General features: G+C 44.2%; 1 protein-coding gene across 1 annotated transcript in view; it reads left to right on the top strand.

Moving 5' to 3' along the window:
* The first annotated feature begins 12,535 nt into the window (after positions 1-12,535).
* OCA2 (OCA2 melanosomal transmembrane protein) overlaps positions 12,536-14,449 on the top strand; it is a 171,804-nt gene continuing 169,890 nt past the window's right edge. Inside the window, exon 1 of the mRNA XM_054219851.1 lies at positions 12,536-12,792. Within this exon, the coding sequence (XP_054075826.1) occupies positions 12,536-12,792 (257 nt within the window). The remainder of the gene's footprint in view (positions 12,793-14,449) is intronic.

Below are 14,449 nucleotides of genomic sequence, written 5' to 3'. Positions count from 1 at the left end.
AAAGATGGGTGCACCTCTCCCTCCCCTCCTCTGTTTAACCGTCACAATGCCGTATCGCTCTGTTGGTCAATGGTGAGTTCTTGATTGTATAAGGCTGTCATGTCACGTTGGACTTAGCGTTTGAAAGCCAAAAATACTGGAGGGACTGGAGGATCATGTGGTTATTCTTCCAGCCAAGTTTTCCTCAGATCTTTAAGCAGCTGCTTCAGAAATGCATTCTTGCTGCAGACCTTCTGGAGACTTGGAGGGATTCACAGAAGGGCTCACTAATGACTCTTCTGTGCAGTGAACTTTCTGCCCAGGAACGCCCTGTCTTCCACGAGTGCCAATGAATGTAATCACTCATTGGGGCGGTTTGTTTAAGATAATCTGAACAGAGAGGCCACCCTCAATCCCTCTTTCAGGGAAACATACTCAGGTGTCCTCTCACGCATAGTCAAAACATTTTGGTGAGCAAAGGTGGTGGTTACTGTTACTACCGTGATGTGCTTCCTCAAAATCTCAAAACAATTTACAGCTTTGCTGAATGAAACCTACTGGACAAATGTTATTTAGCACACAAGGCACACCTTAGCCCTGAGACAAGCTTAAACAGACAGTAAATCAGGGGACAGAAATCCCGGCTCTGTCTCTTTGTGGCAGCCTCTAGGCTGTGGCTTCACACCCTCCTCTTAAATACTTAAAGCAATCCCCGGTTGCTGGAATATTTATAGTGCTTAACCATTTTGGAGATTTTTCTTGCTCTTCCTTTTTATTGTGATAGAAAAGCTCTGCTTCTGTGCTATACTTGAAATACCTTCTTCGCAGACATACCTAAATAAAATTATTCATAATTGCATTCCCACCAACAAGAAAAGAGTGGCTGCCATGGGTGAGGGAGGAGGAAACACTGTGGTCTCCAGGGAGCAGTGCCAGAAAATGGAAATGCACCAGCCGCAGCGTTGCTATTCATAGGCCTCCTCTTCTTCTGTGGATCAGGGCTGCTCTGGTGTCCTTCCCTTCCCACCTTTCCTCTGCCCATGGGATTGACTTGCCATCATGATAGTTGCAGTCTCTCTGTGTGATTTTGACCTTCTGGCCCTGAGGTTGCAGTAGTTCAGCCTTCCCCTAGGAGTCATGGATTTGGGCAACTTCTATTTGTAACCAAATCTCTCTCACAAGCAAAGCATTTCAAGCCTCTTTTACATCTTTGGTCCAAAGCTGAGTGAAGTCAGTGGAAGGACTCTCACTAGCTTCAGTGCATTTTGGATAAAGCCTGGAGGCGAGGCTCACATTCCATACATTTTAGCTTGGATTTGGATTTTCGTAAGCTTTAACGCTGCAGAAAGCTGCCAGCTTCACAAATCTACATCCCATAGCGTGTGCCTTCAGCCTCTTGTTTTTGTAAGAATGCTTTAAAGCTGAGAGAGAAGTTAGTTAATGAATTTGTCAAGACTATAACATGAACCAGTGGCATCAAAAATGCAGAAACACTAGTTTTCATTGAAGATGCTGTGTTTCCTAGTGCATGATCATTTTTATCTAAGAAATATGAATATACGTAAAAGCAAGTTCATTTGCAACATGAGGCAGCTAAAAAGCTGCATACAGCAGTCAGGCACTAATGGAGTGCCCAAATCCGGAAAAGAAAGTTCTAAATATGTCTGCTTTCATTCTCACCCTTGCTTGCTTAGTGTATGTTTGGTCACTTTTTTCATACCAGAGCAGGTTTTTAGAATAGCACTGAAATTTCTAATCCAAACTGAGGCTTATTAGCTCAATCAGGTCTGACCCTGTCCCAGCTAAAATCAAAGCAAAACTTCGATAGGAACAGAACCAAATCCCTTTGGCTGTCTGGAAAGAAGAATAAGTACTAACGATGCCTGAAATTCAGTACAGCTACAGCCATTTACAGGACCACTGGCTGGTTCCTGGAATGCTTTGCTGTTTGCCATGACTGTCTCAGAAGAGTATTATTTTTGCATTCATTGCTTTGTAAAACAGGAAACAGTTTTGTCCTGTGGTGATGATTGATTTCTGAATATAGACATGAAACCATTCAGTACGGGAAGGAAACAATTTTTTAAAGAAATAAAAATAATTTTTTAAAAGTAAATAAAGACTCCAACTTCTTTGAGCACTGAATATGGAAACGGATCTATACAAAATACTTCACTAGCTCCCTTAATGTCCCCTCTTTGGTTTAATTATCTTGGATGTATTATGGCCAGTGTCAACAAATCATGTAGCAGTTATTTTTACCTGCAGTGAAGTAAAAACTCCAGCAATATTAGCAGGCAATGAAAAATTTAAATTAATTTTGAAAAGTATAATCATATATAGTACGCTGCTTTTTTTGCCAGTTGAAATGATTGCTGCACCAAAGGGCATTTCACAAACCAAACACGAGTCTGAAATACTACGACAAAGAGACCAGCTAAAAACTGTTAAGTCTATCTCACTGCTACCTCCGTTCGCACTTGGGTTCTGTAGGAAAAAGATGTATTTTATTCTGCTTTGCTACTTGTTTGGAATAAAGGAGAAACCAGCAATATCGTGAACTCTGCTCTTCTGCACCTGTTGGTATTATCTTTTTCCATGGTACAGCTGCCAAGACATACGGAGGCTCTAATTCCTTTGTGCAAAGAGACTCCTTATCATCATCTTTTCTATGAAGTAAATTTAGTCTAACAGCGGACAGGAGAAATGTGACATGAACGCTTATTGCGTATCAGTATTCTAGCTGCTGCAGCAATTTCAAGCACCTGCAGTTTATCAAGTTAGAGATAAGAACGATTGACACTGTGGGAATAACAATCATCTAGATATGTTATTCGGGGGGGGGGCAATAACACGTTTTTTTTGCACTTTGTTTTGAGGAGCTTGGTGTTTGGCTTGAAAGTCGTTAGGATAACCTGTGAAGAACTTTTAACATTTATTAGTAGACTATGGGCATAAAGCTAATAAAAAAACAACCTCTGATATTGGTGTTCCTTTTCCACTTGGCAACCTGAATTTTCTTTTTTTTCTGAAGCAGAGCTGAAACTAGCCAGGCTTATTTTAATGATTTCAAAATATATTGTCAATTAATCAACGCCTTCCTATTGTCTTGCTAGTTACTAAAAAAGGAAGATATAAAGACCTTTGTATGCACCGAATAACGGAATAGAGCACTGATATGTCTTAGCCTGACGTGTTTGAAGGATAAAGAACCCAAAGTAAAAATAACAATGCCAGCAATCTGTAATAATCAATAAAAACCCCACTGGAAGACATTAAGGATTTCAGAATACTCCTTCCTAACAGTCTTTCCTGCCTGGGTTGCTGTCACCCTGTGCTGCCTTCCCTTGCAGAAGCTGGGGAGACCCAAGACACTTGCAGGGGCTGCAGGACCAGGCGTTTCTTGCCTGTCTCTACCTTGAGACCTCAGCAGTCACCCACAGAAGCTCTTCAATGTGATCTGAGAATGTGAATTCTCATTGCTTGCTCATGACCATGTAACGATGGGTTATGAAAGTACAACAGAGAAGTACCAAGCTCTCAAAAGTCCTGAGCAAGGCTGGAGTGCTGGAGTTTGACTCATCAGTGTGAATCATTTCACAACCTTGCACAGAGGCACCATGAAAGGCCTTGGGCATCTCAGCAGGCCATTTCGCTTTCTTGGGACATGGTATTTGCAGTTGATCTCATTTTTAAGAGAACACAAAAACATTAATCTTATGGCATAAAAAGCAACTGGCATAGCTTAAGGAGAGAGGAAAAACCTCTGGGTTTACACTTGGGTCATGACAGGAAAGAGGTTGTTTTTCCTTTCAACCCTGCCTGGTTTCCCAGCACCTCTTAATCACAGCAAGCTGCATGTGCTGAATGGTTTCTAGCTATATTTTGCAAGTCTCTTTTAGGGTCTCCTTCTTTTTTTCCCCAAGTAAGACCTAAATCAAAAAAAGTCTTTTTCAAAGTTATACCATTTTCCTTCTGATACAGCCTACTTCCAACACAGCCTCCTGAGTCTCCAGGCTCACAGACTCAGATAGTATTTAGCTGCTTCGTACTTAGCTGCTTCTCGCTCCTGCTTGTCTAAGATGTGGGCACTATTTTGGTTCCACTGGGGGTGCCTCACTGGCCCTGTGCGCAGACAAAGTAACTATCAGGCTTGAGTAGCCTTGGCTGCATAAGTTGTTCAGTGGCTTGTGTTAATATTGACGTTCACCCTCCCCTCCCCTTTACTTGTGCAGCTTTCCAGTGAGAAATCTACTTCACTGTACGCACCGTTTTGGTGATGTGACAGTATTAATCTGTCTTCCTCATCTTCAAATGGCCAAACCCCAGAGTCGGTCCCAGTAACTGTACAGCATTACTTGGTGCTACAGGTTTCATGTTCCCAGCGACTCCAGCCCCTGATGCTAATTTCCGTTTGCTGGAAATTATCTCACCGAAGCTGAGGCATCTTTGCGGTACACACCTCTCTCAGCCCCAGGCCCCTTGGCAGTCAGGGGGAGGTACAGGCATTTCCAGAGCATGGTGCATTGACCCTGTCTCAGGTGTCCACTGTAGCATGAGCTGGATGGAGACCTGGAGGTCAGTGCCTGCCTCTCTCCATAGGCGCTGTGGGGACCTAGGATGTAAAGGCAGTGGTGAGGGCGGTGGCTAACCTTACAGTGTATTGCAACTTAGTTATCTGTAGCTGATTAGACACTTTAAAAGTCTAGCTATTCATTTGAATGGGCTTTGGATTGACCTCTTTGACAGATGCAATAAGAAAGAAAAAAGGAAATTACTGGTTTATCTGTTTGGGGTTTTTTTTGTTTTTCTTTTTTTTTTTTCTTCTGGTCGCTGGGCTGTTTGATGATTATTATGCCTGCAGGGCTCCCTGCTCCTAATGACCAAGCTAATAGCTCTTCACTTACATTCTTCCTTCAGCAAAGGGTCCTTCTAAAAGGCTCCCCAAGCCAACTTTTTAGACTAAACACAGAGAAAGAGCAGGGCATTGGCACACAGACATTCAGTGACAGAACGTTTTCTTTAAAAAAAACCCTAATTTATGGTGATCTTTTACATGGGGTATGGTTACAGAGGGAACCAAGTCTTTCAAACAGGATGATCACTGACTGCCTGGTCAATGGTGGGAGTCTCTGTGCCAATGCCATCTTCATTTGGGATGAGACTGATGGGATGAGACTGATGGGATAAGACTGATAGGATGAGACTCCCTAAACTGTTGTTTGGTTGGTTTATTTTTTTTATTTTTTTTTTTTCTGGCGAATTCTTAAGATACAGCTGGCCCAACCGCTGTAGCCTGTGCATGACCCACTGCTATTGATTACCCTAAGATGCTTACTTGAGATACATACACCTCCGACCTCAGCTGTGTAGGACTGCCCTATCAGATCATTCCCGTGTATGCAAAAAACAGTTTCTGCTGATTGATTAGAGGTGTTTTAACCCCATACAACCAGATGAAAGCTGCAGCAGCCACTACCAGGGGTGCGACCCGGCGATGCCCAGAGCATCCTCCCGGCAGCGGCCCAGCGTGATACGCGCTTGCTCCGTGGGCGGCTGGGGCGGCCGGGGGCCGCGGACCCGCATGTGACACCCGGCTTTAAAATTGGGCTCTCTAAGCGGTTTTTTTTGTTGTTTTTTGTTGTTTGTTTGTTGTTTTTTTTTTTTTTTTTTAGGGGGAAAACCCATTTCTGGCCGGCGGTCAGGTTGCCAGCAGGGGTCAGCCTGTGCCCGCCTATGCGCTGGGCTGCCGCCGGCGCTGGTGCCGGTGATCACGGGCTGCGGCTGCTTTGGGGAAATACCCAAGGCCGTCGGCGGCACCGAAGCTCTTTTTGCTGATGTTTTAGTGCTGCCCCGCAGAACTGCCCCGACAGCGTGCCAGGAAAGGCTTCATGCTGCTGGCACAACTCATGCACATAGCGCACGAAGCCTCTCCTGCCGGACATGGGCAAGGCACTGCTAGGCAACCCAGGAAAGACATGCTCTTCCTTGCATGTTTTGCTGGCAGGATGGCTTTTAAAAGCGTTGCCAAATTGTGTCAACACTGTTTTCTCTCTCTGTTAATCTGCTCTGGCATGTTTACTTGCCATACTCACTTCTCAGCTGCCTTCCTTAGTGCAGCCTGATGGTTTTGTGCTTTCTTGGGAGGAAGTTAGACAATACTTTTTCTTCCCGCAAGGAGGTCCCACTTGGGCTGCTTGGTTTTGCTCCTGTGCTGTGGTTCACTGCCCAGAGAGTTGCATTGATGCAGTCCTCTGTGGGGCTGCACTTAAAAAGGAAAATAACAAAGAGGTTTTTTTTCTTTTGCCAGTGGCCTGTAGGTGGTTTCTCCAGAACATTACTTTTCTTTTGTCTCATGGCCTATAAATGATCTCCCCTATTAAGTTATTTGAATCAGGTCTGTACAATAAGCTTGTCCCCTAAGCAGCCCTCCTTGCCATGACCACGGTCATCGCGACCAGCCGCTGAACTCCCTCCATGCACCCTGTCCCCAGACATGCCAAGTGCGAGGTCCTGCACATAGGTCCATGCACCTCGGATTGCCATGTTAGGCAATCCCAAACATAGATACAGGATGGGCGATGAGTGGATTGAGAGCAGCCCTGCGGAGAAGGACTTGGGGGTACTGGTGGATGAAAAACTGAGTATGAGCCAGCAGTGTGCACTAGCAGCCCAGAAAGCCAACTTCATCCTGTGCTGCAGCACAAGCAGTGTGGCCAGCAGGTCGAGGGAGGTGATTCTGCCTCTCTACTCTGCTCTGGTGAGACCCCACCTGGGGTACTGTGTCCAGTTCTGGGGGCTTCCAGCATAAGAAAGACATGGACCTGTTGGAGCGGGTCCAGAGGAGGGCCACAAAGATGATCAGAGGGCTGGAGCACCTCTCCTACAAGGCCATGTAGTACCTGGATTAGGAAACCATGTTGCTCCTAGGCAACGTTCTCCCTCTTAAGGAAATGCAGCAAGTTACTGGAAGCTGTGAAGTTCTGCCAGCTAATAATTGTGGTATTTTAAACCCGACAAGAGACAATATAAGGTATCTGGGCTTTAATAGTCTGTTGTGTCTGGGAGCCACCACCTGGTAACAGCTCTCATGGGAACAGTTTGAAGCAATTTCTTCTTAGGCAGGACAAAGGACACAAAGTTTCTTATAGCCCATTACCCTGCTTCCACCTGCTTAATAGCCCTCCCTGCAGCCCTGGGCCAAGAATTCCTGGGGAACATAAGTAAGGAGTCTTACTCATCTTAGACAGGAACCTCAGGCAGTCTTATTTGTACGGTTGGTGCAGAATGATGAAGGTTTATCCACATCGTTCCTCTTGCCACTGATGGACGGCAAGAAAAGATGACCCCAAAACCACAGAAGAGTCAGTAGTGACAATCCACTGTGGCCTCCCCTGTGGCCCCACTCTGCACACTATGCTCTGTTGTCTTCCCACTCAGTCATGCAAGGGAGGGTTGCTCTGTGCAGTGTTATTCTGTGCAATCCCTAGCACCGGGATGATGAGGATCCTATATGTAGGACAAACAAGGTTTTTGTGGAAAACAGCTGCACTGGGACATACTGTGAAATCCTGGGTGTCAAAGTGATTTCTTACACCCTATATGCCCAACCCAGTCTTACCTCCTTCCTACAGCTAAAACACTTTCTATTTATCTAAGAGAAAACACACCAATTAAGAAATACTGAGAATTCTTGCTTGCACATCAAAGAATTAGACACCACAGTACCCTTCCTTTACTCAAAATAAATAAACATTAATAAGTGCGTTTTGGCCGTGGTAGTGTGGGAGCATGTGTGTGTATGTGTGGTGTTTTGTTTTTAGATTGTGGCTCTAGGGGTAGATTTTCAGATGAGTTTTCCTCTACCAGTCCTGGGAATGGTTCTCCGCTGTCCCCAGGATGGCAGGGTCAGGGATACGTGTTGCAATGGCCATGCAAGGACAAGTCTGCGATGGGAGGATTTCTGAGATGTACTGCTGAAGCCCTGCACTGTTTCTCTGGGCTAAGAATAACGACTCTCCTCCCTGCTGCTGGGACCATTTTAAGGTGTCTTTGCCACAGGAGGCCAGTACAACATCACTGGTCTGACTTGTGGGGAAGCTGTCAGGAGAAGCATATCTGGAGGGAGATGCATATATAGAAAGGTGCCTCGGTGGCATGTCTACCTTGGCGTACTCTGTCAGTACGAGGTGGCGGGAGGTTCCTTGCAGCAGCTCATACCTGTGGCCTCTTCAGTGCTCCTGGCACAGGGCCGCACTGAGAGAGGAGTCGGGGCAGGAAACAAGTTTATTTTGCCTCAGATACTGTAGAGAGACTTCCCAGGCAGGTGAGGTTTGGCTTGGAATTTCCTTGGGAGAGAGGCTCCCTGGCAGATGTCAGCTCTGGGAGCTGAGTATGAGTGTTGCTTCAAAAGGCATGTTCTCCTTCCCCTGGGTGAGGCAGGCGTGAGGCACACTCTGCTCAGCAGCACCCCACCCTCCCTCTCCAGCTAGTTATTTTTTTAGCATTTGGGTTTCCACTGGAAAATGGCAAGGTGACTTAGTGCAGAGGTAATGTTTTTTTCCAGTCTTGGTGGGAGAAAGACTTTGATGGGTACCAACATGCGCAAGGTAGGAAACATGCTATTTCTGAGCATTACCTGGAGCAGATGTGATATTTCGTAGGCTCATGGCCCCTAAGATTAAGTTCTACTTCATTCTTGATTGCAAAAATGCTGTGCTGGTCTTATTGATACCCAGGAAAATAATGTTTCAGATGATGATGTATTACCAGCTACATCACTTGCCTCCAGCATTTTGTTTTGCAACCAAAAACCAGAAAAACTACACAAAACCAAAAACTATACAAAGCCTCGTAAATAAAATAATGTACCCTGGTGATCTTATTAGCACCTAAAAAGTGGAAGAAAAAATGAATTCTGCACTAGTACATTAAAAGTGGATGTTCATCTGCTTGGACTGGGATGAAAGGGACGAAAAGGGATAACAAACATGGCTTAAATACTGTATTAGTCCTTTTATAGTCAAACTCCGGATGGGTGGTTGCTGGATCAACTTCTATCTGTGACTAAAAACATTTGCTGGTGTATGGCTGCAGAGAGATGAACCCCAAATGAACTTTCCCTGGATAAAACCTCTCCTCACCTTCACATAAAAACATCTCACCTATGTCTCATTGCTGATGGATGCATTGCAAGCTAAGAAAAAGGAAGAAGAAATAAAAGTGAAGAAAAGTTCTGTAACTACAGAGAAATGCGATCATTTGAGAATTTCTTGAATGGTAAATGCACCGATGTCTTAGAAGCTTAGATACCATGGTGACAGTTGCCTTAGCAATGTTTTAGCTACGTAGGTAATCACAATCAAACCTGTCTCTTGTGGCAAAATGATGCTGTATTATTTTAGGTTTTTGCAAAGCTTTTGTGAATGTGCAATAATGTGGTTTATGGTTTTGTATTTAGGCATCAGATTTTCTCTCAAGCTTCTTGTCCTTGGCATTCTTTTATTTTTTCATTGATGTTAATTATGAAAATAGATGTCTCTCATGCTAAGGCTATGAAAGCCTGACTAATTTAGTCCTTACTCACCTCAAGATAAAAAAAAAATCCCACTTTTGGGCTGGGACAGGATCAGTTTTAGAGGTTGTGTTCAGGTTCTCATCTTTTAAAAACTAGTACAGCCTGAGTTGCTGTAGATTTACTGCTCATGTTTCCACAGCCTGACATCACTTAAAAATCTGTGTATTTTCATAGCAGGCACTCAGACAAACCAAATGTTATGAAAGATGGAATAAGTGGGCAGGTATCTCAATTATGATTTACAGAGTGTCTTAATAAAACCAGTATGTAAACATATAAAGTGAGACTGAAGACACGAGCAATTATCTTTTCCTTTCGGAGTTTTAAGTTTTTGCATTTCGAAGTTATTTATTTGGAAGGAAGGCAGTTTGGGATTTTAGAACAGGCAAAACTGGTTGCCTGTTAGGGCAGCAGGCTACCAGAGGTGACAAGAAGTTGTTGGTGGGGCAGTGGTGGCCCATGTGAAGTGTGCGTTGGCCCTCGCAACACCTCCAGCTTCACATCCCATGGTGCAAGTGGCAAGCCTGGCTTTACAGGACTTTCACTCAGGATTTTGTCTTAGATCATCAAAATTCAGTGCTTTCCAGGATATAGAGAAGCCCTGGGCCAGCTCAGTGACAGGAGCATGCTTGTGCTCCTTACACCGGGTGACAACGGGGCTTGTCTCTTTAGGAAAATATCTGAGGGAGAGGCATTATCCTTTGAAAATTGAAGTATCTTCAGTGTTTCTTGATGTATGCCGTCCATGTTCAACAATGGGAGCCCTTTGAAGCCAATACCTGCCACCTTCTTTCTTTCAGAAATTCACCACACTTTCCCTACCTCCCTTTCATTTTTTCTCCCTTTCAAGAAAACCAAGAAAGAACAAAAAAGGCTTATTTTATGCTGATGTTTTCCAGGCTGCTAATCATAGACTCATAGAGCAGCTCAGGTTGGAAGGGACCTCAAAAGACCATCTGGTCTAACCTTTCATGGGAAAGGGAACATAGATGGGATTATCTATGACCCTGTTCGGTCACATCTTGAAAACTTCCAGTGATGGGGTCTCTTCCACATTCCTAGGGAGGTTGTTACAGTAAATGATTGTTCTTACCATAAAAAAATTCTTTCTTATAGAATCATAGAATGGTTAGGGTTGGAAGGGGCCTTAAAGATCATGTATTTCCAACCCCCCTGCCGTGGACAGGGACACCTCCCGCTAGATCAGGTTGTTCAAAGCTCTGTCCAAACTGGTCTTGAACACTTCCAGGGATGGTGCATCCACAACCTTTCTGGGCAACCTGTTCCAGTGCCTCACCACCCTTGTAGTGAAATGTTCATGTTAAGATGACACCTCTCCTGGTGCAACTGTACCTACTGCCCCTTGTTTTCTTCACATGGCTCATTGTGAAGAGAGAGCCTTTGTCCTCTTTGTAGGCCCCCTTTAAATACTGGGATACTGTGATGAAGTCATCCCTGAGTCTTCTCTTCTTCACGGAGAAAAGACCTAAGTCCTTCAGTCTTTCCTCACAGGGCAGGTTCTCCAGCCCTTTGATCGTCTTCATGGCCCTCCTTTGGACTCCCCCAGTCTGTCTGCATCTTTTTTGAATTGTGGGGGCCAGGACTAGATGCAGTACTCCAGCTACTGTGTAATGATGGGAAGAGTCAAGTTAGTCCATCTACTTGTAAGGACAGGTGAAGAAGATTAGGATATGAGAACTAAGGGCATTGGGAATAGAAAGAAAAATAAATGCAGGACTGGAAAAGGAAATGCCAGCTGGGGAAATTCTGATTTAGATTGCTTGGAGCCAGGATCTGCATTTGTGGTGAGTTGTATATTCACTCTCTTCTTTCAGGAGCCTCCTTTCCCTTCTAGCCTGCGAGGCCATGAGAGCTCAAAGCTGCACAAAATCATCATTGTTTTTTTTTTATTTCTATTTCTAGTGATTTCTCCTGCTGGGACGGAAGCAGAACCTGTTCCCTATTACTGTGCTATTTTTGCCCCAGAGCCCTGCAGGTCTACCTGCGTATCCTGTGCTGAGATCTCCACAGGGAAGAGTAGGTATGTGCTCCAACAACGCTGCTCTCCCCCACTGCAGGGACATCGGAGGCTGACGGGCCCGTTTCCCAAGCTCTTGCTGTCCTCCGCAGTGGCTTTGGCACTTTACGCTGAAATATTCCCCTGATTAGACTCCACAGCATGCATTTAAGACAGGCTGATCTTTAACTCCGTCTTTGTGTCTGATTTGTGCACTTTGTGGGATTCTGAAGTGTTTTTTATAACTTTTCACGCTGAATTTTAATGATGAGAGCATAAAAGCTTTTTGACTTTTATGCACTAAGTTTTATTATAATCACCGTTAATAATCATATAATAGAACCTAATTTTCATCAAGGTTTGATTCACGTTTCATAAATGCCACTGGCAACTGTCTTCATAAAGCTCGAGTACCTGCTCTGCTTAACGAGGGGCCATCAGCTGCGGCAGAGCTTCAGGGCGACAGTGTTTTTCTGGTGGAGCCCGTGGGCTGGAAGGAGAGTGGTGGCTTTGGTGGAGCTGCTGCCACCACAGCCACCAGAGAAAAGCCGTGTCATGATGGTGAAACAGTGCTGTTATAAGCTGGGAAGATGTTCTGCACCAGTGGCTCTCGTGCCTCTGATGCAGAGATGATTTTGGCTTATGTTGTTGGATAGACCAGTGCAAGTTTCTGGGAAATTTGCAGGAGGAAATCATGGTAGACATGGAAAAAGTAGAAGAGCCATCTCTTTATGCATTTCAATGGGTTTTATAATGGCTAATTTTGAAGTTGCAGAGAGGTTTAAAATGTTGGAATTACTCCTAGTGGAAATAAACCAACAAGAGAAATATCCAAAGGTGCACAAGAAATCTTCTGCTTGGCATTTTTAACACGCTTGTACTGAAGTAAACATTGAATCAATTCAATTTAGTCCTAATATATTTGTTTTCACTTTCTTTAGGAGAACATCCCCCAGGGACAGATGTACTTGGATAATAAAGATGACAGTACAATTTCTAGACAACAAGAGATGGATCTGGATCAAGCATCTTTACATCAAACCAGGGTGGCAGCCAAACCAGTGAGCAGAAGTTGCAATGAACTGCGGCTATTAAAAGAATATCATGGCATGGTAACGAGTCTTGGAGAGCCACAGGCCCCCTGTGAAAAACCAGCAATAGGGGAGGATGGCTGCATTGCTCTGGGGAAGGATTTCACTTCTGTCCCCATGCAGGGAAGGTAAAGAATAAGGACAAGCAGAATATTTTTTCTCCTAATGCAAATTAATTTTTATTTCCTTGCTGGCCAGATATGTGTGTTCATTGTGAACGTTGTTTCTCTCACATAGAGAAGAGGAAGCTTAATGGGACACCAGAGCAGTCTTAATTGCTATGGGGTGTCATGGATCACCAGATTTCTGAACTACTCTCAGCTTTAATAGCAGCCATGGGCCAATTTTGCCGTGTTTTCAAGATCAGACACCGGGCTTTTCTTCCCTACTTGGTGTCACCAAGTGTCATAAAACACACAGAGATAAAGCAGTGAACATGAAAATGTTCCACCCCTCACCTCTTTCAGAAAAATGCATCGTAAGGCTGTAAACTGAATCATTACAGCTAATACTGGGAACACTAAAATTGCATTAATAATGCAACTGTGACAGCTGACACTTTACATATCAGGTGTACAAGGAGTGTGTGCTCTATGTGCATCCTCTCCTGCATCAGGAAAAGTGCAAGTTTGGGGGCAGGGGTGCTAGTCTTTCCTGTTGCAACATATACAACATCAGCAATTCTTTTTCTAAGTGTTTAGAAATATTTTATAGACCCCAAAATATTGCAGGTGTCTTTTTAAACCTTTCTTGTTCACACGTTCACTTTGTTAAACCCCTTTGATATCAGGATGTGTGCACCAGCAGCAACCACAGCATGTGGAAGGCAGACAGGGTGGACTGTCAACCTTTTTTGGATAGTTTTGAGAATTTGTAGAGGTGACTTGACAGAGCCTAAAGCGAGAGCAATACTGTACCTAATCTGAGCTCCTGCAGAGCACAGGCCTTGAAATGCTAACTGGGAAAGTCTGTATTGAGTATGGTGGCTTACACTGCAGTGGTGAAGTAGAGTGCCAGCACAATTTCCAGAACCCGATGCTGAAGGCTCTTGTTGCGCTGCTACAAGTCAGGAAAAAACATGGTAGATTTCAAAGCAGTTTAATCATAGAATTGCCTAGGTTGGAAGGGACCTTTAAGATCATTGAGTCCGACCACTAACCTAACACTGCCAAAATCACCACTAAACCATGTCCCTAAGCACCATGTCTACATGTCTTTTAAATGCCTCTAGGGATGGTGACTCAACACTTAAATGATTCAATGGTGATTCAATGTTAAAATCAGATGATATTCTAAAATTAGTTAATATTAAATAAAAATTCAAAAAATAATTAATTGTTTAATTACACCAGGAGTGTAATGCAGATCAGAATCCTGGGTAAGTCTTACCTGCAGTCAGCTAGACTTTTCATTCAAAGAACAGAATTTTCTTTTTATTTGTCTCCTTCCCTCCTCTTCATGTGGTTCTCCACGGCTGTTCAGGTAGGGTGAGAGGTGCAGCCCTGGGGGCTCCCCACAGTCCTGGGCATGCTGGTCACACCCCTGAATTGCTGGGCAGGGCTGAGTCTGTCCTGTGCCCCTGCATCTCATTTAGAAGGAAATCTGTTTTTACTGGTAGCAAAGGAGTTTTGGAGCATTTTGTTAAGTTCCCTGATCTGGGCAAGGGGGAGCCAGGCTAGCTGGATGAGCTCTCCTGCACCCCTGACTTATCTACAGTGTGTGTCTTAGAAGTCTACAGCAAACCAAGGCAAGGTTTTATGTGCTTCTGAAAGTATTTTTATCAGA

The sequence above is a fragment of the Rissa tridactyla genome, chromosome 1 (assembly GCF_028500815.1).
Source record: "Rissa tridactyla isolate bRisTri1 chromosome 1, bRisTri1.patW.cur.20221130, whole genome shotgun sequence".
NCBI classification, from domain to species: Eukaryota; Metazoa; Chordata; class Aves; order Charadriiformes; family Laridae; genus Rissa; species Rissa tridactyla.
This window is presented reverse-complemented; position numbering and strand designations above follow the sequence as displayed.